Consider the following 26,888-nt stretch of genomic DNA (forward strand, 5'->3'; position numbering starts at 1 on the left):
CACGCTTGTTTCTTGCCATCAGTTCTGCAATCAGTTCAAGCTAATGTCATGTCCCAGCCGTCCAGTTGTTTTATGACTTGTGTGATAGACGCGTATGGTGGTTTGTGGCATGTCCTTAGGCAAGCCACTCACCTCTCTAGGTTTCGTTTTCCTGATTTCTCAAACAAGGGAGCGAGGTTAGGTGGTCTACAGTTCCTTCAACTGTGATATTTCACTGTGTAACAACATAGTTATAATATATCCTAGTACATCTGTAATGAAAAAAAGTGAGTTCATTTCTTAACAAGCGCATTCACTTAACTAGTTGGAGTCATTAAAGCGAATTAAGAACGAAATGCCTAGTTAATCTGAACTTTACTGGGCATACTGATTTGTTCCCTAACGCGTTTGACCATTGAAAAGTGGATCAGCAGGAATGGGACTGCCTCTCGGCTCTGCCATGATCGGCTCTTCCTTTGCTGTGAAACTCAGTTTCTTCCTGGGACAAGAGGTTAACTTCTGCAGTGTTATTTTACAGCGTTGCAAAGAGATAAAAGCCAGACAGAAGAAGTGAAAGTACTTTAGCTTTGATTAGGAATTTTTTTTTCTGTCCCTGTGACCATACACTACCCAATTCTGACAGCTTTGCATGAGTCTAGCAGAAAATCGAGGGATTCACTGTTATTCGTTAACTTGTAGAGGTCCAGACCCATCCACATCAAATGGTGAGGTCCCCACTTTCGACTTCAGCTGTTGCTAAATCTGTGACCCTTTTAATGAAATCCAAGGATCTCAGCTTTAAAAAAGTTAAAATAAAATAAAAACAAGATGTTTCTCGAAGCAGTTTGAAACACCTCTCTGAGGTGTCGGAGATTGTTTTTGTTTTCCCCCTTTGCCTTTCCTGGAATGCACCAAACATAAAAGCATTTTTTTCAAGCTTTACTTTCACTTTCGAGAGTGCCGCCTATTTGTCACACATTTCCCTGATGAAATGTCTGGATTTGGACTAAAGAAAAAAGGAATGGCCAGCAGTCATCCAAGTAAGTGAAGGTGTTCATTTCACGTTCTTACTGGGCAGGGTCTCTCTTGCTGAGTAGAATTCGTTAGTAGAATGTGTATGGTTTTAACCTTCTTTGGTCTTTCTTGGATCTGGTGCTTGAAATCTAGTCAGAATCATTCAGGAAGGAAAGTGGAAGAACCGGGAGATGACATGGGCTTGGGAGAAGGGTATAACTCAGAATACAAGTAAAAGCACCAGTATCTGGTTAATTTGATCATATATTTATGCAGTATTTAATTTTTTTCCTCTGTAGCATTCTGTACCTGGAAAAAACACATTAGGGAAGCTATGGAAATCATTTTGCAACACCTTTTTAACAAATCACACTTTACCTTAAAGAAACAAAACTCCAAGATGTTAAAAGAGCGTGTCCCCTTTTGTTAGTTTTATTGGCAGGAGGGGAGACAGCAGCTGGCATTGTGTGACAGTGTCTTGCATAGGAGAGAACATTCAGGTGTGCCTAGGAGTAAGTAAATGGCTTTCTTTCACCTCACGAAGGATAATGGAAGAAGCGGGGAAGTGGAAAGATGTTCAGGTGTGCAGGAAGATCAGAAACTGGCATTGGCAATTGTGGGCACTTGGGCAAAAATGGAGTTGGCTTCAGCAAGTTGGCTCCCAGGTTTACCGATGATTATGTGCTGGTATGTGTCTGCACAGGGGCGTGCCTATGTATTAACCTAATACAAAGGTTGCAAAGTTTACAAATCAAACTATGAATAGTGGTTAACTCCAGGTAGTCTGGCTCCAGACCCCATGTCCTAACCATTAGGCAACATTGTCTCTCACTTGGACGAAGAATGTGAATTCCATGTGCCCTTACAAAATATTTCCAAGGCCAAATATTCTAAGGCCAAGTGAGACTCTTTTTCATTGCTTCTTCATTTTCTTTATTTCTGTTAGATCTCATTCAACAGCAACTTTTTCTTCACTCTCATTTCATCCTTTAACTGCATTTTTGCTTGTTTTACCGAAGCATGTCCTGGAATAACGTTTTCATACAGATCATATGGCTATGAACTTACTGCATTTTTGCATATCTCAAAATACTCGTACCTTTTTCTTTAGTTATTCAGGTGGATGTGAAATTTTTTTTTATTTTATTTCATTTCATTTCATTTATTGATTTAGAGACACGGTCTCGCTGTGTTGCCCAGGCTAAAGTACAGTGGCATGATTGTGGCTCACTGCAGCCTTGACCTCCCTGGCTCAAGCAATTCTCACACCTCAGTGTCCCGAGTAGCTGGGACCACAGGTGCGAACCACTATGCCCAGCTAATTTTTAAAAACTTTTTGGTGGAGATGAGGTTTCCCTATGTTGCCCAGGCTGGTCCCAAACTCCTGGGCTCAAGGGATCCTCCAGCCTCAGCTTCCTAAAGTGATGGGATTCCAGGCATGAGCCACAGGTAATTTTTTTGGCCTGGCCAAAGGTAATTTTCTTGTTTTTTAGAGAGAGGATCTTGCTCTGTTGCCCAGGCTGGAGTGCAGTGGTGTGATCATGATTCATTGCAGCCTTAACCTCCGGGGCTCAAGCGATCCTCCTGCCTCATCCTCCGAAGTAGCTGGAACTACAGGCTTGTGCCACCACACTTGGCTAATTTCTAATTTTGTGTGTGTGTGTGTGTGTGTAGATATGGGGTCTCACTATGTTGCCCAGGCTAGTCTTGAACTCCTGGTCTCAAGTATCCTTCTGCCTACCCCTTCTGAAGTGCTGGGATTTCAGGGATGAGCCACTATACCCCTTGCCTGGATATGAAATTTTAAATTCAAAATAATTTTCTCTAAATGTTTGGAAAGCTTATCTCTATTGTTTTCCAGTGGTTCATTATTGGGAGAACCTGCTCCTGATGTTTAACCTGGGTTCTTTTCTATTTCCCAAGTGTCTCGGCTGGGTTGAGAAATAAAGGGAAAGAGCACAAGAGAGAGAAATTTAAAGCTGGGTGTCCAGGGGAGACATCCCATGTCGGCAGGATCCGTGATGCTCCCTGAGCCGTAAAACCAGCAAGCTTTTATTAGCGATTTTCAAAAGGGGAGGGAGTGCATGAATAGGGTGTGGGTCACAGAGATCACATGCTTCACAAGGTAATAAAATATCACAAAGCAAATGGAGGCAGGGCGAGATCACAGGACCACAGGATGGGGCAAAATTAAAATTGCTAATGAAAATTCGGGCACACATTGTCGTCGATAACATCTTATCAGGAAACAGGGTTTGAGAGCAGATAACCTGTCTGACCACAATTTATTAGGCGGGAATTTTCCTCATCCTAATCAGCCTGGGAGCGCTACAGGAGACTGGGGCTTGTTTCATCCCTTCGGCTTCGACCATAAAAGACAGCACACGCTTCCAAAGGGGCCGTCTATAGGCCTACCTTCAGAGTGCATTCTCTTTCTCAGGGATGTTCCTTGCTGAGAAAAAGAATTCAGCGATATTTCTCCTATTTGCTTATGAAAGAGGAGAAATATAGCTCTGTTCCGCCCAGCTCACCTGCGGCGAGTTCAAAGTTACCTCTCTTGTTCCCTGAACATCGCTGTTATCCTGTTCTATTTTTTTTTTAAGATGCCCAGATTTCATATTGTTCAAACACATGTGTTCTACAAACAATTTGTGCAGTTGATACAATCACAGGGTCCTGAGGCGACATTCATCCTCCTCAGCTTATGAAAAAGATGATGCAATTAAGAGATTAAAGTAAAGACAGGCATAGGAAAACACAAGGGTATTGACTGGGGAAGTGATAAGTGTCCATGAAATCTTCACAATTTATGTTCAGAGATTACAGTAAAGACAGGTATAGGAAATTATAAAAGTATTAATTTGGGGAACTAATAAATGTCCATGAAATCTTCACAATTTATGTTCTTCCGCTGTGGCTTCAGCCGGTCCCTCCGTTCGGGGTCCCTGACTTCCCACAACATCTCTCCCTTTCTTTTTACATAAATGTGCCTTGGTGATGAAGGCTTGTTCATTCTCTCGATTTTGACGCAGGATTCTTTGACTGGCCCGGCACACTGAAAACAAGCCGATTAAACAGAGAAACATAATTCCAAACTTCACCACAGTAGAGCCCCCAGTAGACTTGATCCAAGTCATGGGGTTCAATCCGTAAAGATTTTTCACCACCTGATCTAAGGCCTCAGCTCCCGGCACAATGGATAAGTGAGCTTGAGAGGCTTCAAAAATTTGTTTCTTTAATTTAGTTATGTCCAATGATAAATTATCTTCCCTTCCCAGAAGGTGTCCCTGGACCATTTCCCATGAATGATCAGTCTCATTATAGGAATATGGGGTGATACAGAAATCAGAAGTATTCCAGTCGCACTGCATTTGCAAGTGATGTTCGAGACTCACTACCCGATCTCCAAGCCAAATAACAGACAGTCTTAAATCATTAATTTGATTAGCCAATTTTTGATCAATGCCTTGTTGAGAATTCCACATTTGGGTGGAATTGGCTTGCTAATTATTAACAAAATAAGCTGTTTGAATAGATTGATGTAACGGCATTCCGGCAGTGGTGGCCAGTGCAGTGACTGTAATGATCACAGTGATTATAGTGAAAACAAATCTCTTAGATCTTTTTAGAATTTGCTGTAACACTTCATTAATTAAATGCATCGAGGGAGAGGATTCCCAAGGTCTGGGCAAAGTTACCGGAATCCAGATTCCTTCTCGAGCTCGAACCAACATTACACTTTTCCTGGAGTCAAAATGGGAGTTAATACAAGTGTACAAATGACAATTAATGCATTGGACAGTTTGATTGTTTGTCCAAATTTTTATATTTCCCACTAACAGCATGTAAGGAGGCTTAACACAACTCTGTATGGGAATAGTCAGGCTGGAGGTAAGTAAAGCAGAATGTCTGGATCTACGTTGATACTGAGAGATGGGGGCAGTAGTGGGTACAACAGACAGAATAGTTTCCCCTTCCCATACTCACAGTCCAGACATAGCAATAGCCAATTTCCAAAGTTCTGGGTGTTCTGGGCTCAGAATGGGGAGTATCATACGAGGCCTTGGCGCGGCGGGGAGGATAATGCCTTTATCTTCCCATTTTACGGGAAAGAATGAGCTGAACCTCCTATGCAAAGTAGAAGGATGATTCTCATTCTCCCAATAAGAAATAAAATAAGTAGCCTCCAGGCATTCCCTTCCACCAGAGGAGCAATGGTTTTTTAAACAGCCCTTTGGTGCCCAGTCTATTACTAAACCATATGAGTCATTTTTAAATATTACTGCATGTGAGTTACCACAGTCTTCCCAAATTAAAGTTTTAGATGGGCCCTCAAAATTTTTAGGGCATGGTTTTCCTGCAGGTTTCTATTGAAAGTATGGAGCATCTCCCATTACTCCCGCTTTCATTTGTTTTAAAGGAGAAAGGGAGCGGCCAGAGACCAAATGTCCCGGTTCCTCTGTAACTGATCTCTCCGGAAGATAAGCAGCCCACACTTGAGTTTCTAGATGAATACAACCAGGTGCGTGTCCGAGGCACAGAGGTGGTTATTTGTAACCCCTGGTAACATTAAAAGCAGTGCCTTCTTCTCCTGGTTGAGCGGGGCAATGGTCATCTGTAGCTCCAGGCATCCACACACTGTCGTTAGTGCAGATTTCCACAGGAGCGTCCATCCAGGTGAGAGGTCGAGTAAGTGGAGGAAAAGGCACATAAGCCCAATAAGAATGATTATGTGTAGCAGGTAAATCAGTGTGAGAGGAAACTGGAGAGACAGAAAGTATAAAGAGGAGAATCATTAAATAAAACCCATTATAAGCGAGATTGAGTGCTGAAGGAGGAAGAGAAAAACAGAGGGATGTTATTTTTAGGCTAATAGAAATGGAGAGATTTTTAGGTTTGTAAGGAGAAAAAGAAAGGTAATTAGAAGTGGGATTAGTTAGATGAGTCTCCATTGCCATCAGAGAGGATTGAATTAGACCCATTGTGATTTGGCATGACAGCTTCTAAGAAGTTGGCACAGATCTCACCACGTCTGAGGGCAATCTCTGACACAGACGTCTTTTCTCTGTGGGTTTTGTTTGATGATCTGGTGAAACCCAAGCACATCCTCTTTCCCATGTTAAGTAGAATTAAAGACAATATTTAAAGATTTGGGGAAATCCTGTAAGGCAGTAATCACAGCAATTAACTCTGCCTTTTGAGCAGAAATATAAGAAGTAGGAATAAGCTTGTCTGTAGGACCTGCATAGCTAGCATTACCATTGCTGGAGCCATCGGTGAACACTGCAACAGCCTCAGGAATGGGCTGATCTTTGGTTAGTCGAAGGACCAACCAAGATGTCATTTTTATAAAATCAAACAGTTCGTTTTTTGGATAATGATTGTTAATAACACCAATAAAATCAGCCAAGTGAATTTGCCACAGTGCTGAATGTTGAAAGGCAGCCTGAACTTTGAGCCGATTTAAAGGAACTACAATTAAATTCGGATCAAATACAGAAATTTGAAGTATTGTACACCAAGCCTGGCCAATTATTACGGCAGTTTGGTCCAGATAGACAGACAAAGTTTTTGACACAGAATGAGGAAGAAAACACCACTCCACTAAATCATTATTTCGAACTGTTAGTCCAATAGGGGAGTGTAATGAAGCGAAAACCAGAAGCTGAAACGGCTGTCCTCTAGATAACTGGGCGGTCTGGATTCTTTCCTCTGCGGATTCCAGTTCTAGTGAAGCCTCAGGGGTCAAAGTCCTGGGACTGTGGAGATGGGACTTTCCCCGCAGAGTAGAAAACAAGTTCAACAGTGCATGGGTTGGAATGCCTAAAGTAGGTCTTAAATAATTAATGTTACCCAAAAGTTTTTGGAAGTCATTTAAAGTTTTTAAGGAATTTCTCCTAATTTGAATTTTTTTGAGGTTGGATGCATTGTTTATTCGACCATCATTTCTAAATATTGAACAGGAGTGGTCTGTTGAATTTTATCCTGGGCGGTGTGTAATCCAGCCTCAGTAACACGGCGGCTCAAAATTTGATAACAGTCAATTAATTCTTTATCAGTGGGGGCACCAATTAAAATATCATCAATATAATGAAGAATATAGGCCTGGGGAAATTGGGCTCGAACCGGTGACAGCACCCGTCCAACATAAAGCTGGCAGATTGTCGGGCTATTCAGGAGTCCTTGAGGAAGTACTTTCCATTGATAACGAGCTGCAGGCTCCTTATTATTGATAGATGATACAGTAAAAGCAATTTTTTCACAATCCGATTCATGTAAAGCAATATGAAAAAACCAATCTTTAAGATCAGTGACTATAAGAGGCCAATGTTTAGGTATTGAAGCAGGGGCAGGCATGCCGGGCTGGACGGACCCCATAGGTTTCATTACAGCGTTAATGGCCCTTAAGTCGGTTACCATCTGCCACATGCCTGATTTCTTTTTTAGTGGAAACACAGGAGAATTCCAGGGGGAAAGAGAGGGTTCCACATTTTTAAGCTGTAACTGTTCAGAAACCAATTGAGTTAAAGTCTACAGTTTTTCAAAGCCTGATTGGGCATAAGTATCAGAGAAACGATCGGAGCCTGTGAGCTGAGCCTGAGTAACTAGAATGCCATTAGTTAATATAGCTGAGTCTGCAGACAGGCCTCCTCTGACCACCAAGTACGAAATTGTAAATGCTGAGATGGGGTCAGAACAGCTTTTGTCAAAATGTCCCAGTCTAAAGGAAGCAAAGCGACCTCTGTACAAAAAGTTTGCAACACCATTTTAACCTAAGGAGAAGTAGGACCGTACTGAGTACACGCATCCTTAAATTTTTTTTTTTAAAGTAAAATTGAGCGGCGCATATCGACGCAGACCAGAATGAGAGTGTGAGAAAGGGGAATTGAAGGAGTAGAAGAAGCAGAAGTATACCGGTGATTGCTGGCGTCCATGTGCGAAGAACCATACAAAGAAGCAGGCTGAGGGGATGGCAACGTGACCAGTTGAGGAACTGAAACGACAGGAGGGTGAGGGGCTGAAGTGGATAGAAGGCCTGAGGAATTACAGGTAAATTGTAGTTTGGTCCCGGAGCCATTAGGTGACACCTAGAGACAAATGCTGCAAAGGTTTGAAGAGGGACGAATTAGCATATCTATGGTCCTGGGCTGAGTGAGTCACGGCCACGGCCACGGGAGCTGCAAGTACTTGCTCTTCGTGAAAAGAAGTAAGATCATCAAGGGGTAACGTTAAGCCAAAGTCACCAGAGTTAGACGTTGAATTTTCAGCATCGTTAGGTGGAAGAGGAGTAGCTGAATGGAGAGGCTGATCAGATAACGAAGGCCATGTGAGAGAAAAGTTGAGGAGGTATTAGGATGGCACTCACCAAGGCCCAATCATCCCAAGCAGTGACAGGAGCACAATTCCCTGTTGAGACAAAGTCCTGGAATGCTGTAAAAAGGTCCAATACTTTTACATATACGGTTCCTTTTTTAGGAAACCAAGGACAGTATTTTTCCACCGCCCTGAATAGAGAGACCATATTTTCCATGGGCACCCAAATCATTCCTTGTTTTAACCAGAGTTTAATATAGAAGAGATAGGTATAATTTTTATACTCCGTGTGTCCCATAGTTAACCAGGATTATACACAGACTATTCACCATTCGTCAGGGAGTCGAACACACGTATCTGTGAACCAAGCCGATGTCGTTTCACTGTACCTGCCAAAAGGAGTCAGGTTCCCACATACACTTAGGAAAAAAGAAAGACCACGTTAGCGCCAGATATCGGGAGAACCCGCTCCCAATATTTAACGTGGATTCTTTTCTGTTTCCTAAGTGTCTGGGCTGGGTTGAGAAATAAAGGGAAAGAGCACAAGAGAGAGAAATTTAAAGCTGGGTGTCCAGGGGAGACATCACATGTCAGCAGGATCCGTGATATTCCCCAGCAGTAAAACCAGCAAGTTTTTATTAGCGATTTTCAAAAGGGGAGGGAGTGCATGAATAGGGTGTGGGTCACAGAGATCACATACTTCACAAGGTAATAAAATATAAAGCAAATGGAGGCAGGGCGAGATCACAGGACCACAGGATGAGGCGAAATTAAAATTGCTAATGAAGTTTCGGGCATGCTTTGTCGTCGATAACATCTTATCAGGAAACAGGGTTTGAGAGCAGATAACCTGTCTGACCAAAATTTATTAGGGAGGAATTTCCTCATCCTAATCAGCCTGGGAGCGCTACAGGAGACCAGGGCTTATTTAATCCCTTCGGCTTCAACCGTAAAAGACCATAAAAGCCCGCTTTGAGAGGGCCGTTCATAGGCCTACCCTCAGGGCGCATTCTCTTTCTCAGGGATGTTCCTTGCTGAGCAAAAGAATTCAGCGATATTTCTCCTATTTGCTTATGAAAGAGGAGAAATATAGCTCTGTTCCATCCAGATGCCAGTTCAAAGTTACCTCTCTTGTTCCCTGAACATCGCTGTTATCCTGTTCTTTTATTTTTAAGATGCGCAGATTTCATATTGTTCAAACACACATGCTCTGCAAACAATTTGTGCAGCTGATACAATCACAGGGTCCTGAGGTGACATTCATCCTCCTCAGTTTACAAAGAAGATGATGAGATTAAGAGATTAAGGTAAAGACAGGCATAGGAAAACACAAGGGTATTGATTGGGGAAGTGATAAGTGTCCATGAAATCTTCACAATTTATGTTCAGAGATTACAGTAAAGACAGGTGTAAGAAACTATAAAAGTATTAATTTGGGAAACTAATAAATGTCCATGAAATCTTTACAATTTATGTTCTTCTGCCGCGGCTTCAGCTGATCCCTCTGTTCGGGGTCCCTGACTTCCCGCAACAGTTCACGTTACTGGTGAGAAGTTTTTTATTAATCAAGATCTCTTTTCTTTGGAAATGAAGGCTTTAGGATTTTTGTGTGCATGGTTGCAATTCTGAAATTTCATAAGATTCTCTCCACGTCTGTTCCTCTTTCACTCCTCCCGCCTAGCATTAGGCGAGCTTTGCCCACTGATGAAATGTCTTCAGATGGGGAAAGTCCTTCAGTCATTCAGGGATATGCTTTGTAATGGATTAGTCCTTCTCAGCAATTCTGACCTCTAGCCGGAGCCCTACCAGAGGGGTACCTCTCGCCTAAGCAAGGAGAATGTATCGTAGGGACTTTACCTGTGAGTTGGTAAGTAGAGGTAGGAAGTTCTGAAGGAACTGGAAGAGAGGTTTGGGAGACTGTGAGAGAGGAGGCAGGTGGGGAACTGGTCCCTGGCGTTCAAAAGGCATCATTGCCAGCCCTGCATTCTTCATGCACCTGGGCAAGTCAGCAACGTGCATCCTTGCTGGCCTGGCTGTGGCATTCCTCATGGCCTGTGGATATAAAGAATGTGCACAGCTCTACAATGATTAGTGCCAGAATTGTAAAAGCCATGAGATGGGAATACTAGTTTATAGAAGCCAGTTTTTTTCTTTTTCTGTTTCTGAGAACTAAATTAGAATACTAGTAAAATCACTATTTTTAAGTATATTAGAATAATTCTAAATACATTAGTTCTGTTTTCCTAGGATTAGTCACCTAAGACAATTTTATTATCTGAAACTTATCTGGAGTAATTTTTGTGTCATGACTTTTAGATCTTGTGGAATATCTGTTTAGATATCATTACCATTACTTCATCTCCATACTTTGTGGGTGTATTTGATTTTTTAAAATACCTGAAATTAGGTTGTTGGTCACACCAGAGAGTATTACATTGGGTACACATCCCACCAAAATAAAGTGTGACAATGTGTGGAGATAAGAGTGGCTTTCCTGAGCTGATTAAATGCCCGTGGAAAACTACCGTATGAGTGCATTCTCACACTGCTCTACAGAAACACCTGAGACCGGTCAGTTACAAAGAAAGAGGTTTAACTGGCTGATGGTTCTGTAAGCTGTACGGGCAGCATGGCAGCCTCTGCTTCTGGGGAAGCTTCAGGGAGCTTTTACCCATCACAGAAGGCAAAGCTGGAGCTGGAACCTTCACATGGCCAGAGCAGGAAGAAGAGAGAAGGAGAAGGCATCACACACTTTATTTATTTATTTATTTATTTATTTATTTATTTATTTATTTATTATTTTGAGGGGAGCGAGAGCGGAGTTTCGCTCTGTTGCCCAGGCCGGAGTGCCATGTGGTGGGATCTCGGCTCACTGCAACCTCTGCCTCTGTAGTTCAAGCGATTCTCCTGCCTCAGCCTTCCCAGTAGCTGGGATTACAGGCGCCCGCCACCATGCCCAGCTAATTTTTGTATTTTAGTAGAGACAGGGTTACACCATGTTGGCCAGGTTGGTCTCGAACTCCTGATCTCAGGTGATCTGCCTGCCTTGGCCTCCCAAAGTGCAGGGGTTACAGGCATGAGCCACTGCACCTGGCCACCACACACTTTCTCTTTCTTTTTTTTTTTTTTTTTTTTGAGACAGAGTCTTGCTCTGTCGCCCAGGCTGGGGTGCAGTGGCCGGATCTCAGCTCACTGCAAGCTCCGCCTCCCGGGTTTAGACCATTCTCCTGCCTCAGCCTCCCGAGTAGCTGGGACTACAGGCGCCCGCCACCTCGCCCGGCTAGTTTTTTTGTATTTTTTAGTAGAGACGGGGTTTCACCGTGTTAGCCAGGATGGTCTCGATCTCCTGACCTCGTGATCCGCCCGTCTCGGCCTCCCAAAGTGCTGGGATTACAGGCTTGAGCCACCGCGCCTGGCCCACCACACACTTTTAAATGACTGAATCTCATAAGAATTCACTCACTCATTATCAGGAAAACAGTACCGAGAGGGTGGTGCTAAACCAACTGTGAGAACTCCGCCCCATGAGCCAGTCACCTCCCACCAGCCCCCACCTCCAACACTGGGGATTACAATTCGACATGTGATTTGGGTGGAGACACAGGGCCAAACCATATCAGCTATGTATTCAACATATATTTATTTCTTCAGAGCTGACAAAGTGGCAGGCGTTGTTCTAGGCACAGACAACACCATATGGAATAAGAACTATGTTCTCTACTATTATAGCTTCACATTCTAGTGAGAAGCAATAATTAATAATAAAGAATACACAACATTGGATAATTTCCATCAACCATGGCACAGAAAAAGCAATCTAGAAGAAGAGCAAGATGGGATGGTTTGCACTTTGAACTTCAAGACTTGTTATAAAGCTAAAGTAATCCGAACAATGTGGTATTGGCCTAAGAACTGACAAATATTTCAGTGGAAGAGAGGAGACAGCCCAGAAATAGACCCTCACTTAAAACATTTATTCGGTTTCTAAGGAAGGCACAGAACAGTCCAGTGGGGGAAAGAGAGTCTCTTTAAAAAATGGCCTGACTTGGCCAGGCACGGTGACTCACATCTATAATTCCAGCACTTTGGGAGGCCAAGGCGGGTGGATAACCTGAGGTCGGGAGTTCAAGACCAGCCTGGCCAACATGGTGAAACCCCGTCTCTACTAAAAATACAAAAATTAGCTGGGCATGGTGGCGGGTGCCTGTAGTTCCAGCTACTCGGGAGGTTGAGGCAGGAGAATCACCTGAACCTGGGAGGTGGAGGTTGCAGTGAGCCAAGATCGCGCCACTGCACTCCAGCCTGGGCGACAGAGCGAGACTCCATCTCGAAAGAAAAAGGTCTAACTGACTGGGTATACACACAAAATACCGTGACTCCTACTTCATGCATACACGATAATTAATTTAGGAAAGATCACAGACCTTAACATAAAAGCTAACACCGGCCGGGCGCGGTGGCTCAAGCCTGTAATCCCAGCACTTTGGGAGGCCGAGACGGGTGGATCACGAGGTCAGGAGATCGAGACCATCCTGGTGAACACAGTGAAACCCCGTCTCTACTAAAACTACAAAAAACTAGCCGGGCGAGGTGGCGGGCGCCTGTGGTCCCAGCTACTCGGGAGGCTGAGGCAGGAGAATGGCGTGAACCCGGGAGGCGGAGCTTGCAGTGAGCTGAGATCAGGCCACTGCACTCCAGCCTGGGCGACAGAGCGAGACTCCGTCTCAAAAAAAAAAAAAAAAAAAAAAGCTAACACCATAAAGCTTTTTAGAGGAGAGTATCTAAGTAGAAGAAGTTTCTTAGAGAAGACACAGAAACAATAAAAATAAAAGAGAAAATGATAAGCTAGACTTCATCATAATTAAGAAGACATTAGTAACAAAATAAATAGGCAACCCACATACTGGGAATAAATATTTACAAAATAGGAATCTGACAAAGGACTGATACTGAGATATGTAAAAAATTCCTACAACAGAATAATAAAAAGGAAACAATCGAATAGATGAGCAAAATATTTGAATATATAAGGGAAGATAAATGAACAATAAGCACATGAAAATTGTTAAATATCATTAGTCCGCAGGGAAATGCAAATTAAAAGCATAATTAGCTATCACTACATACTCACCAGAATGACTAAAAATAAATAAAAATAGGCACCAAATGTTGTCAGGGAAGTCGGTGGTGCGATACTTTCCCAAAAGATCTGGCAGTTTCTCATAAAATCAAACGGCCTCACCAAATGGCCCATCCATTCCAATCCTAGTAATTTACCCCAAAGAAATAGAACACAGTCACGTGTTACTTAATTATGGGGCTACATTCTGAGAAATGCATTGTGGGAACATCAAAGGGAGTGCTTACACAAAACTAGACAGTACAGCCTGTGGCGCCCAGGCTGCAAAATCAGACAGCCAGCCTGTGACTGCACTGAATACTGGAGGCAGTTGTAACACAATGGGAAGTACTTGTGTATCTAAACATAGAAAAGGTAAGTGAAAATGTGGTAGGAAAGATTACAAATGGCACTTCCATAGGGGCACTTAGCACAAATGGAGCTTGCAGGACTGGAAGCGGCTCTGGGTGAGTCTGTGAGTGGGTGGTGAGTGAATGTGAAGGCCTAGGACATGGCTGTGCACCACTGCAGACTTTATGAACACTATACACTTAGGTTATACTAAACCTATTTAAAAATCATACTTTCTTCAATAATAATTAACTTACTATAACTGTTTTACTTTATAAATGTTTTAATTTTTCAAAACTTTTTGACTCTTGTAATAATGCTTGGTTTAAAACAAACACATTGTACACCTATACAAAAGTATTTTCTTTCTTTATATTCTTATTTTATAAGCTTTTTTCTACTTTTAATTTTCTTCTTTTTTTTTTTAACTTTTTAAACGTTTTTGTTAAAAACAAAGACAGAAACACACACATTAGCCTAGGCCCGCTCAGAGTCAGGATCTTCAATGTCACTGCCTTCCACCACGTCGTGTCCCACTGGAAGGTCTTCAGGGGCCACAACATGCATGGACCTGTCATCTCCTATGAGAACAGTGCCTTCTTCTGGAATCCCTCCTGAAGGACCTGTCTGAGGCTGTTTTACACTTAACTTAAAAAAAAAAAAATAAGTAGAAGGACATTCTAAAATTATGACAAAAAGTATAGTAAATACATAAATCAGTAACATATTCATTTATTATCATCAACTATTATGCACTGTACATAATTGTGTGTGCTATATTTTATATAACTAGTAGTATAGTAGGTTTGTTTACACCAGCATCACTATATACATGTGAGGAATGCATTGCACTATGATACTATGACAGCTACATTAGTAGGTGATAAGAATTTTTCAGTTACATTATGATCTGCAGTGAATATTTATTTATATGATTGTAAAATTTATATGATTGTAAAATTGAGGCTGGGCACTTTGGCTCATGCCTGTAATCCTGGCATTTTATGAAGCCAAGGCTGGAGGATCACTTGATGTCAAAAGTTTGAGACCAGCCTGGGCAACACAGCGAGACCCTATCTCTCTGTAAAATTTTAAAAAATAATAAAAAAATTAGCTGGGTGTGGTGGTACATGCCTGTAGTCCCAGCTACTTGGGAGGCTGTGGTGGGAGGAGCCCTTGAGCCCGGGAGTTGGAGGCTGCAGTGAGCCGTGATAGCACCACTGTACTCTAGCCTGGGCAACAGAGTGAGACCTTGTCTCTAAAAATAAATAAATAAACACAAATAATTTTTAAAATTGTAAATGATATTTACTGACTTTAGATTTTCTGGATTGATGTAGGCCAAGGACCTCATATGTAATCAGAGTTTCAGGATAACATGCTAACATTTCACATCTTGACAATGTCAAGCAATGTTATAGCTGACAGTTTTAGGAAATGTAAGAATGGAAGAAATGTGGAGAAAAATGTACTTATTTATTTTAAATAAAATAAAAATTAACTGGCTGGGCACGGTGGCTCACACCTGTAATCCCAGCACTTTGGGAGGCTGAAGTGGGCAGATCACGAAGTCAAGGGATGGAGAGCATCCTGGCCAACATGGTGAAACCTCGTCTCTATTAAAAATACAAAAAATTAGCCGGGAGTGGTGGTGGGCGCCTGTAATCCCAGCTACTTGGGAGGCTGAGGCAGGAGAATCGTTTGAACCCCGGAGGTGGAGATTGCAGTGAGCTGAGACCGCGCCATTGCACTCCAGCCTGGTGACAGAGCGAGACTCTGTCTCAAAAACAAAACAAAACAAAACGAAAACAAAAACAAACAAACAAAATTAACTAAAGAGAAGTGAAGAGAATGAAGGAAAAATACAATTAAATTCCTTATCTTTATAGTGAAATCAGTAAATGAAGAAATAGAAGGGCAAGAATATTAAGTTTATGGAGGTAATCATGAGAATTACAGATAGAACCTATCAAAAGAGAGACACTGCCGCTGCAACTGGGATCAAGGTGAAGGATGGGAAGGAAGTTTGGATGTTTTGTTTTTTACCTTTCTGTACTGTTTGAAATGTTTCTATTTTATGTATTACTTGTATAATATGCACTTGTAGGGCATAAGAGTATGAGTCATAATATACATAGTCATATTTTGGTGGTATATTTTACAAGGAATATACCAATGCATTTGAAAGTCATCTGCTATTAATGTTGCTCATACATTTTAATGTTTCTTCTATACAGCAGAATCATGAGACAGACTTTGCCTTATACCTACTTTTGGTGGGGACTTTTGCCCTTTGGGATGCTGTGTGCATCCTCCACCAACAAATGCACTGTTAGCCAAGAAGTTGCTGACTGCAGCCACCTGAAGTTAACTCAGGTACCCGATGATCTCCCCACAAACATAACAGTGTTGAATCTTACCCATAATCAACTCAGAAGATTACCAGCTGCCAATTTTACAAGATATAGCCAACTAACTATCTTGGATGTAGGATTTAACTCCATCTCAAAACTGGAGCCAGAATTGTGCCAAAAACTTCCCATGTTAAAAGTTTTGAACCTCCAGCACAATGAGCTATCTCAACTTTCTGATAAAACTTTTGCCTTCTGCATGAATTTGACGGAACTCCATCTCATGTCCAACTCAATCCAGAAAATTAAAAATAATCCCTTTGTAAAGCAGAAGGTAAGATGAAAACGTCTATTGTTACTAATGTTTTAAAGTCACTTATCCATCCTTAGACTTACTATCTAAACATCAAAGTAAGAAAAAGGAAGAAATTTGATCTAATCCAATTTGCCACAAATATTGCCATTATAATAGAAAATGTTTCCAAAAGAGAAAATGTACTCTTAAATCAGTTTCATCCTTAATTTTCAATGTTTGCCTCTCTCGCTTTTTCCCATTAGAAACAGAACTTAGATGCAAAAGGTAGAAGTAATGAACAGAGAAGAGTCAGAATATCCCATAAGAACATGGACACTGAACTTTCAGTGCTGCTGATTTAGTATGTGAAGTCATGAAAAAAGTCTAGAGTCCAAAGTCTGACTTAAATAAAATTAACAAATTGATACAATGATCAAGTGAATTGTTCAACTAAAAATTACCTACTCCTGGTTTAAGAAATCTCCTCAGTGGCTATTTCAATGACTTGTTCAATAGTGGTGTCACTTTTTCAATGACGGCTACCTTTTTCTTTTCAACACTTTGCTTGAATTTTAGTTTGTTTTTTTTCTTTTCTTTTTAGTTGACATTTAATAATTGTACATATTTATGAGATCTAGAATGCAGATCTTTCAATATGTGTATACAATGTGTAATGATTAAATCAGGGTGATTATCATATCCATCATCTCCAATGTTTCTCATTTGTGTTGTGAACATTCAAAATACCCTCTTCTAGCTTTTAAAAAATATACAATAAATCATAGTTAACCATATTCACCCTACAATGCTTTAGCGCACCAGAAAACAACAAACAAACAAACAAAACGCAAGCTATTGTTTCTAAATCTGAGGCAATTATTAAGTGTTTTTCTTTAACCAAAGTGATTTTCAAGTTACTTCATTTTATGGCCTTACAAAAAATTGAGCATTGCTCTTCCTCAGATGCCAAGAATAGTCTACAAATGTAAATATGCTGTGAAACATAAAGTGATTTGCTCCCTGGCTATTTTAAATCTTCTCTTGAGTCTTCTTAGAGTCTAATGTGGATGAAATATCTTCAAATACAAAGGCCTCAAAATCTTGCTAGAGAAGTCATTGTAAAATGTTATTTTTGTAAAGACTTAAATTAAAAAACTTGCTTCTCGTTAATAGAGATTACATTAGATTTTGCCTTAACTGGTATCATCAGCTTTTCCTTACCTTTTGCCTGAATTTGAAGCGTACATATTCAAAAGTAGCAAAGGGTAATAAAACATCCCACAGTACTGACAAGCAAACTAAAGTTAATATTCTGTACTAGTCATGATCCAAAATTTATATAACTATGAATCTTTCTCAGTATAAAAATCTATTTAAATTTCATAGATGGCAAAATTCTACTCATGTTTTTTAAGAAAACATTCTGTTCTTTTTTCTGATACTTATTTTCAAGGTGAATGCATGACACTGTGTTTGATAAGCCATGTGAAAATCCTTGCATCATGAGTAAATGGTTATTAAAAATAAGTTTATAAATTAGCAAGTTTCCTTATATCATAAGTAAGCTTAAATCCTTCTTATTTTGGTAAGAGAAATAAAATGACTCTTGAAGTAAGAAATAAAATCCTTCCTACAATGGTTTCAAGGGTAACCATCACAAAGATTATAACATAACAAAGATTAATCAGAACAAAGATTTTTTCTTATGCTTACTGTTAGTATTCTACAGAATGATACAGAGGTGTTGATTTTGTTGTTGAAATATTTTTAAGACGTACTTACATTTAAAAGAACTGTTTTTGACACCAAGACTCTAACATATGCTTATTGTTTTTTCCCTTCAGAATTTAATCACATTAGATCTGTCTCATAATGGCTTGTCATCTACAAAATTAGGAACTCAGGTTCAGCTGGAAAATCTCCAAGAGCTTCTATTATCAAACAATAAAATCCAAGCGCTAAAAAGTGAAGAACTTGGTATCCTTGCCAATTCATCTTTAAAAAAGTTAGAGTTGTCATCGAATCAAATTAAAGAGGTAAGAAGTAAGCTAAAATTATTTTGCATTCTGCCTTTAAGGTGGGTAGTCCCTATCTGTGTCACAGACACAGGAATCTGTTGTTCTCTAGCCTTTGCCTGTCTTCCAGCATTCCTTCACACCTACTGCTTGGGGGCATTGGTGCCACCCTCGTGAGAGCTCAGGCAGCCCCAGGAGAGGTCGGGAGATGGGACTCTGCAGTCCTGCAGTACCGGGTGGAACCCCCGTGCCATGACCTTGGGAACATCCTTAACCTCCCTGAGTCTGTGTCCTCCCTTGCAAAGTGGAAATAGTGCTCTCTGTCACACAAACTCTCTGAAAGAATTATTAATAAAAGAGTACGATGGTCAAGAGCCCCAGGTTCACAGTTGGGTTAGCTGGCCTGGTCTCTGGGCTTTGTCTTTTAACCATCGTGTTATCAGGCAAGTTATTCAAGTTCTCCCTCTCCAGCCTCCCAGCTTTCAAACGGGCGTGATAATGACTCTACCTCACAGGACTGTGTGGTAAACAATTTAGGACCGTGTCTGGCATAGGCAGGGCTCAGGAAATGACAAGCAGCACTATGTTGTTATAAAAACCTTCCTACAATGAAGTCAGCTTAAATAACTGACAGGACTGTCTCTTTTTGGAATCATGATCTTCAGGCTAATCATTTGCTGTCACGGGGGAGCAACAACTATCTGGACGGGTGGCACAGGGGTAAAAGAATTTACCAAGACAGTTGTAGGTGGAGAAAGGCATGTTCATTAGTGAAAGTAGGAAACTACATTGCGAGAAGGCAACGGGCATTTCAGCAAGCGAAGCTGACTGCAAAGAAACAAAGGCTTGCTGGGGATTTTACAGGATGTTGTTTATGCTGAAGAGGGTTCTGTGCGGCACGGACAGCGCCCAGGTTGCAGTGGGCTAACTCGCAGGGCCCTGGGCATAGCTGGGCACGGGAAGACTGACAGTTATTCGCACAGGAGGGCTATGTGTCCTGGATCATGAAGAAAGAAAGAACTTACCTGCTCTCTTGCTTTCTCTCGGTCCTGTCGACTGACTCCTTTTCTCTAAATAGGATTCCGCATTTTTATATACAGGTTGTCTGTATTTTACACTCATTTTGTTCCAGGCTACAAGACTACTGGAAATCCTTCCTTACAACTCTGTTCATTTTCAGACATAAAAATAAATGGCGTACAAATTTATCCTGAGATATTAAGATGTTTTGTGCAAGCTATTCATTTTATTTTTTTAAACAGCATTTTCTATGATTAAGACATTTATGGCCGGGCGCGGTGGCTCACGCCTGTAATCCCAGCACTTTGGGAGGCCGAGGCGGGCGGATCACAAGGTCAGGAGATCGAGACCACGGTGAAACCCCGTCTCTACTAAAAATACAAAAAATTAGCCGGGCGCAGTTGTGGGCGCCTGTAGTCCCAGCTACTCAGGAGGCTGAGGCAGGAGAATGGCGTGAACCCGGGAGGCGGAGCTTGCAGTGAGCCGAGATCGCGCCACTGCACTCCAGCCTGGGCGACAGAGCGAGACTCCGTCTCAAAAAAAAAAAAAAAAAAAAAAAAAGACATTTATTATAGTAATGGTATTAAATATATCAATAAATGAGAAACAATAATAATAAGGGGTGATTAAAAAAAAAATCCCTCAAATGTCCATAGTCAGAAACAACCACGGTTAGCATTTGGGTACATTTATCCCTGGCTTTTCTCCAAATAATTATAAGGAAAAACAACAGCTTAAATTCTTACTGTACTGAAATTCATACTGTTTTTTAAATCCTTAAGGCACTTAACTGTGTGTCAAGTACTGTGATAAATTTTTAAAAATATTTTATGTATATAGTAGTTTTAATCAACTTATTCTTAGTTTCTTTTCTTTTATTTTTTGAGACTGAGTTTCACTCTTTGTTGCCCAGGCTGGAGTGCAATGGCACGATTTGGACTCACTGCAACCTCCAACTCCCAGGTTCAAGCTATTCTCCTGTCTCAGCCTCCCGAGTAGCTGGGATTACAGGTGCCCACCACCACGCCTGGCTAATTTTTGTATTTTTAGTAGAGACGGGGTTTCACCGTGTTGGTCAGGCTGTCTCGAACTCCTGACCTCAGGCGATCCACCTGCCTTGGCCTCCCAAACTGCTGGAATTACAGGCGTGAGCCACCGCATCCGGCCTAATCAACTTATTCTTAATTGTCATTTTCACAAAAGAAAACTGAGATGAAGAAAGTTAACGTGACATATCTCAGGCCCCACAGGATCCACCTGGGACAGAGCTGGGTTTCTGGCTTGCTGGGACTGGAGGCCCTGCTCCTAACAGTTATGCTATATCGCCCACCAAAGATCATGATGTCTCCTGCTCTTTAGATTTAATATGATATCATGAACATCTCCCATACAATTAAGAATCATTCCAAAGCTAAATTTTACTGCCTGTAAAATAGTGCTATCATGTAGATTTATCATACTTAATTTCATAATTTTCGGCTTTGCATTTTAACTCATTTGTTGATGATAAAGCACCCTTTCTTCTACACTTCTCTTTTTTTCCATTAGTCCTACTGTCCCCCAAGTGACACATTACAAATCAGAGCCCCGCCAGGCTGGGCGCAGTGGCTCACGCCTGTAATCCCAGCACTTTGGGAAGTCGAGATGGGGGTGGATCATGAGGTCAGGAGTTCAAGACCAGCCTGGCCAGCATGGTGAAATCCCGTCTTTACTAAGAATACAAAAAAATTAGCCAGGCGTGGTGGCAGTCGCCTCTAATCTTAGCTACTCAGGAGGCTGAGGCAGGAGAATCGCTTGAACCCAGGAGGCGGGGGTTGCAGGGAGCTGAGATCGCACCACTGCACTGCAGCCTGGGGGACAGAGCAAAACCCTGTCTCAAAAAGAAAAGAAAAGAAAAGAAAAGAAAAGAGTGACTTCATGGCAGTCTATGAGTGACTTCATGAGCAGTTTATTCATTGCAATTGTTCTCATGGTGATAAAGAAAAAGTACCAGGAGATTGATCCTGGACTGGAAGGTCAGAGAAGGCTCCTTGAAAAGGTGGCATTTAAGCTGAGGCTGTGAATGCTGAGCAGAAGCTAGCCAGTGGCCAGGGGAGTCAGAGGTTGGAGCAAGAGGTGGGCGCTGTAAGGAAGGACTCGTGCATTAGAGGAAGGGGGAGAAATGCTCTGCCCACAGGATGTGGTGAAGGGTGACTAGAAATGGAGTAAAGAACTGCATTGAGTCGGGCGCAGTGGCTCATGCCTATAATCCCAGCACTTTGGGAGGCCAAGGCGGGTGGATCACAAGGTCAGGAGTTCGAGACCAGCCTGGCCAACAGGGTGAAACCCCGTCTCTACTAAAAATACAAAATTAGCTGGGCGTGGTGGCTGGCGCCTGTAATGCCAGCAACTCAGGAGGCTGAGGAAGGAGAATTGCTTGAACTCGGGAGGCGGAGGTTGCAGTGAGCTAAGATGGCTCCACTGCACTCTAGCCTGGGTGACAGAGTGAGACTCCATCTCAGGAAAAAACGAAAACAAAAACAAAAACAAAAAAAACAGAACTGCATCTAAGCTTTTCAACAACCTTACAGAGTCTGTGCTTTTGATTGTTAACCTCTTTTTTTCTACCTTTAGTTTTCTCCAGGGTGTTTTCACGCAATTGGAAGATTATTGGGCCTCTTTCTGAACAATGTCCAGCTGGGTCCCCGCCTCACAGAGAAGCTATGTTTGGAATTAGCAAACACAAGCATTCGGAATCTGTCTCTGAGTAACAGCCAGCTGTCCACCACCAGCAATACAACTTTCTTGGGACTAAAGTGGACAAACCTCACTATGCTCGATCTTTCCCACAACAACTTAAATGTGATTGGTAACGATTCCTTTGTTTGGCTTCCACATCTAGAATATTTCTTCCTGGAGTATAATAATATACAGCATTTGCTCTCTCACTCTTTGCACGGGCTTTTCAATGTGCGGTACCTGAATTTGAAACGGTCTTTTACTAAACAAAGTATTTCCCTTGCTTCGCTCCCCAAGATTGATGATTTTTCTTTTCGGTGGCTAACATGTTTGGAGCACCTTAACATGGAAGATAATGATATTTCAGGCATAAAAAGCAATATGTTCACAGGATTGATAAACCTGAAATACTTAAGTCTATCCAACTCCTTTACAAGTTTGCAAACTTTGACAAATGAAACATTTGTATCACTTGCTCATTCTCCCTTACACATACTCAACCTAACCAAGAATAAAATCTCAAAAATAGAGAGTGGTGCCTTCTCTTGGTTGGGCCACCTAGAAGTACTTGACTTGGGCCTTAATGAAATTGGGCAAGAACTCACAGGCCAGGAATGGAGTGGTCTAGAAAATATTTTCGAAATCTATCTTTCCTACAACAAGTACCTGCAACTGACTAAGAACTCCTTTGCCTTGGTCCGAAGCCTTCAACGACTGATGCTCCGAAGGGTGGCCCTTAAAAATGTGGATTGCTCTCCTTCACCATTCCAGCCTCTTGGTAACCTGACCATTCTGGATCTAAGCAACAACAACATAGCCAACATAAATGATGACATGTTGGAAGGTCTCGAGAAACTAGAAATTCTGGATTTGCAGCATAACAACTTAGCACGGCTCTGGAAACACGCAAACCCTGGTGGTCCTGTTTATTTCCTAAAGGGTCTGTCTCACCTCCACATCCTTAACTTGGAGTCTAATGGCTTTGACGAGATCCCAGTTGAGGTCTTCAAGGATTTATCTGAACTAAAGATCATTGATTTAGGATTGAATAATTTAAACACACTTCCAGCGTCTGTCTTTGATAATCAGGTGTCTCTAAAGTCATTGAACCTTCAGAAGAATCTCATAACATCAGTTGAGAAGAAGGTTTTCGGGCCAGCTTTCAGGAACCTGAGTAACTTAGATATGCGCTTTAATCCCTTTGATTGCACATGTGAAAGTATTGCCTGGTTTGTTAATTGGATTAACAAGACCCACGCCAACATCCCTGAGCTGTCAAGCCACTACCTTTGCAACACTCCACCCCACTATCATGGGTTCCCAGTGAGACTTTTTGATACATCATCCTGCAAAGACAGTGCCCCCTTTGAACTCTTTTTCATGATCAATACCAGTATCCTGTTGATTTTTATCTTTGTTGTACTTCTCATCCACTTTGAGGGCTGGAGGATATCTTTTTACTGGAATGTTTCAGTACATCGAGTTCTTGGTTTCAAAGAAATAGACAGACAGACAGAACAGTTTGAATATGCAGCATATATAATTCACGCCCATAAAGATAAGGATTGGGTCTGGGAACATTTCTCTTCAATGGAAAAGGAAGACCAATCTCTCAAATTTTGTCTGGAAGAAAGGGACTTTGAGGCAGGTGTTTTTGAACTGGAAGCAATTGTTAACAGCATCAAAAGAAGCAGAAAAATTATTTTTATTATAACACACCATCTATTAAAAGACCCATTATGCAAAAGGTAGGTAAACATTGTGAAATTTTAAGTGTGTACTTGCTTTTCAATTAAACTTTTTTTTTTTTTGGATGGAGTCCCACCCTGTTGCCCAGGCTGGAGTGCAGTGGTATGATCTCAGGTCACTGCATCCTCCACTTCCCGGATTCAAGTAATTCTCCTGCCTCAGCTTCTCGAGTAGCTGGGATTACAGGTGTGTGCCCCCATGCCTGGCTAATTTTTGTATTTTTAATAGAGATGGGGTTTCACCATGTTGGCCAGGCTGGTCTTGAACTCCTGGCCTCAGGTGATCTGCCCACCTGCCTCCCAAAGTGCTGGGATTCCAGGCGTGAGCCACCACACCCGGCTTCAATTAAACTTTTAAATATTACCAATATTACTCAACTCAAAGAATTTTAAAAACAAAATTAAGAAAAAAAACCCCTGAGTTTCAGTAACAGCTTAAACTCTGTTACAGACTATTTTAAATAGTAGTGATTCTGGCTGTTAAGAACTGTGTATTAATTCTTCGATACCTTTCTTTACTTAGATTCAAGGTACATCATGCCGTTCAACAAGCTATTGAACAAAATCTGGATTCCATTATATTGATTTTCCTTGAGGAGATTCCAGATTATAAACTGAACCATGCACTCTGTTTGCGAAGAGGAATGTTTAAATCTCACTGCATCTTGAACTGGCCAGTTCAGAAAGAACGGATAGGTGCCTTTCATCATAAACTGCAAGTAGCACTTGGATCCAAAAACTCAGTACATTAAATTTATTTAAATATTCAATTAGCAAAGGAGAAACTTTCTCTATTTAAAAAGTTCCATGGCAAATTTAAGTTTTCCATAAAGGTGTTATAATTTGTTTATTCATATTTGTAAGTGATTATATTCTATCACGATTATATCTCTTCTAGGAAAATGTATCTCCTTATTTCAGGCCTATTTTTGACAACTGACTAAATTTTACCCAAAATAAACACAGAAGCACATAAGAACATTCTCTACTGATAAATACACGATCCACCACTGAGTCTGTGACAACTTAAGGAGTTTTAAAACATTTCTCATTTTTAGAAAAGTTAGAGTTACATTAGGGTTTGTGATGATCTTTTCGTTTTTTGGATACACTTAAAAGAAAGATAATTGTTTCAATGGGTATAATGCTATTTCCTTTGTAAAAGAGTAAAATATATACCCATATTTTTAACAAGTTTAATTACAGTATTTTTTCAATGGAAACACTTTGTATTTTAGTAAGTACTTGTCTCAGTATTGATTTCGTTAAATGTTAAATATTTTTTAATATGCATACCCAAGGGCAGAAAACATTTGCAATTCATTTTCATTAATGAGATGATTACTTGAATGAATATTGACTTGTATTTTCCTGAGATACGAGTTTCTGCTGTGGGAGGGTAGAAACAATTCTCCTACTAAGAGTATTGTGGGCAGGCTTGCTTTCTGAAGGCTAATCAGTAACTGGCTTTGTGGAAACAACCTTCCTCCCATGGTTACAGACTCAGGAGATGGCACTGGCGAAATCACTTGGGCTCACTGGGATTTTTTGACTCCTGATCTTGAAAATTATGATAATAAATAGCATCGTAGATATTCCTATATAATTAGTGGTGATGATCACTGTATAATATATTCACAGGAATGTATTATTTTACCATAAAATAATATGCCATGTATAAGGTAGTCCTTATCTAGAAACACTATTTTTATTTTTTTGTTTGTTTTTTATTCGTTGGTTTGTTTTTGAGATGGAGTCTGGCTCTGTCGCCCGGGCTGGAGTGCAGGGGCCCAATCTCCGCCCACTGCAATCTCCACCTTCTGGGTTCAAACTATTCTCCTGCCTCAGCCACCAAGTAGCTGGGATTACAGGCACATGCCACCATGCCTGGCTAATTTTTGTATTTTTAGTAGAGATGGGGTTTCGCCATGTTGGCCAGGCTGGTCTCAAACACCTGACCTCAGGTGATCCACCTGCCTTGGCCTCCCAGAGTGCTAGGATTACAGGCATGAGCCACCATGCCCGGCCTTTTTATGTTTGTTTTACAATACAACAAAAAAGTTTTCAGTTTTACAATAAAAGAGAGTCTGATTATTGGAAATAGACCTGAATAGCTTTTTGAAATAGTTATAGTTCCAGTATTTAAAGAGAAACCTGAAATTATAAGTCTGAGTTAATTTCTATACCTGAAATGTTCACTTGTCTGCTGAATTCAAGGAGCATTTGAGATGTCACATTTTGGAACTTTGATTTAAATAAGTCATTATTCTCTTTTTCTTTTTCTTTTTTTTTTGAGACGGAGTCTCGCTCTGTGGCCCAGGCTGGAGTGCAGTGGCGCGATCTCCGCTCACTGCAAGCTCCGCCTCTTGGGTTCATGCCATTCTCCTGCCTCAGCCTCCTGAGTAGCTGGGACTACAGGCGCCCGCCACCTTGCCCGGCTAGTTGTTTTTTTTTTGTTGTTGTTGTTGTTGTTTTTTTTTTTGCATTTTTTAGTAGAGACAGGGTTTCACCAGGTTAGCCAGGATGGTCTCGATCTCCTGACCTCGTGATCCACCCGTCTCGGCCTCCCAAAGTGCTGGGATTACAAGCTTGAGCCACCGCGACCGGCCCCCAATAAGTCATTATTCTCAAGGCTGATTTCCATGACCCTGGATGAGACATATCCACTGTGCCGCTGGTTCTGAAGAGTCTCTAGTCGGCCAACACTGTGAATGTGTGGAGGACTAATTATCACTTTCATGTTATTTGCCAACCTGACAGCTGAGACACTGCTTTTCAGCATTTTAGTTAAGATTTGCTTTTTAACTGTGCGATAATCCTGTTTTATTTTGGCATTATAAAATAAAAATCACAGCTTCTGCTTTTCTTATATGCTTTGTGTGTTATCAATATTCTCAACTATTCATAAGATATTTTAAATAAATCATTATTGTTAATTAGTCAATATATCAAGTTGCTTAATAT

General features: G+C 41.2%; 1 protein-coding gene across 2 annotated transcripts; it reads left to right on the forward strand.

Annotated features, from left to right (window-relative positions):
* The first annotated feature begins 926 nt into the window (after nt 1-926).
* Nucleotides 927-26,793, forward strand: TLR3 (toll like receptor 3). Of its 2 annotated transcripts, XM_015451133.3 has the most exons (6): nt 927-1,019; nt 7,824-8,043; nt 16,015-16,462; nt 18,268-18,459; nt 22,072-23,924; nt 24,448-26,793. In XM_015451133.3, exons 3-6 carry the CDS (start codon nt 16,022-16,024, stop codon nt 24,674-24,676), a joined length of 2,715 nt encoding a protein of 904 aa, XP_015306619.2. In that variant the 5' UTR covers nt 927-1,019; nt 7,824-8,043; nt 16,015-16,021; the 3' UTR covers nt 24,677-26,793. The 2 variants fall into 2 exon arrangements, with proteins under 2 accessions (XP_015306619.2, XP_005556526.2); XM_005556469.4 differs by lacking the exon at nt 7,824-8,043.
* Nucleotides 26,794-26,888: the final 95 nt, after the last annotated feature.

Source organism: Macaca fascicularis, chromosome 5 (assembly GCF_037993035.2).
Source record: "Macaca fascicularis isolate 582-1 chromosome 5, T2T-MFA8v1.1".
Lineage (NCBI taxonomy): Eukaryota > Metazoa > Chordata > Mammalia > Primates > Cercopithecidae > Macaca > Macaca fascicularis.

Excerpts from the sequence above, each read along its gene's own strand:
- TLR3 (XM_015451133.3), top strand. The coding sequence starts at position 16,022 with ATGAGACAGACTTTGCCTTATACCTACTTTTGGTGGGGACTTTTGCCC. Across the intron at positions 18,460-22,071 it reads CATCGAATCAAATTAAAGAG|TTTTCTCCAGGGTGTTTTCA; the intron begins GTAAGAAGTAAG and ends TTCTACCTTTAG. Across the intron at positions 23,925-24,447 it reads AAAGACCCATTATGCAAAAG|ATTCAAGGTACATCATGCCG; the intron begins GTAGGTAAACAT and ends TTCTTTACTTAG.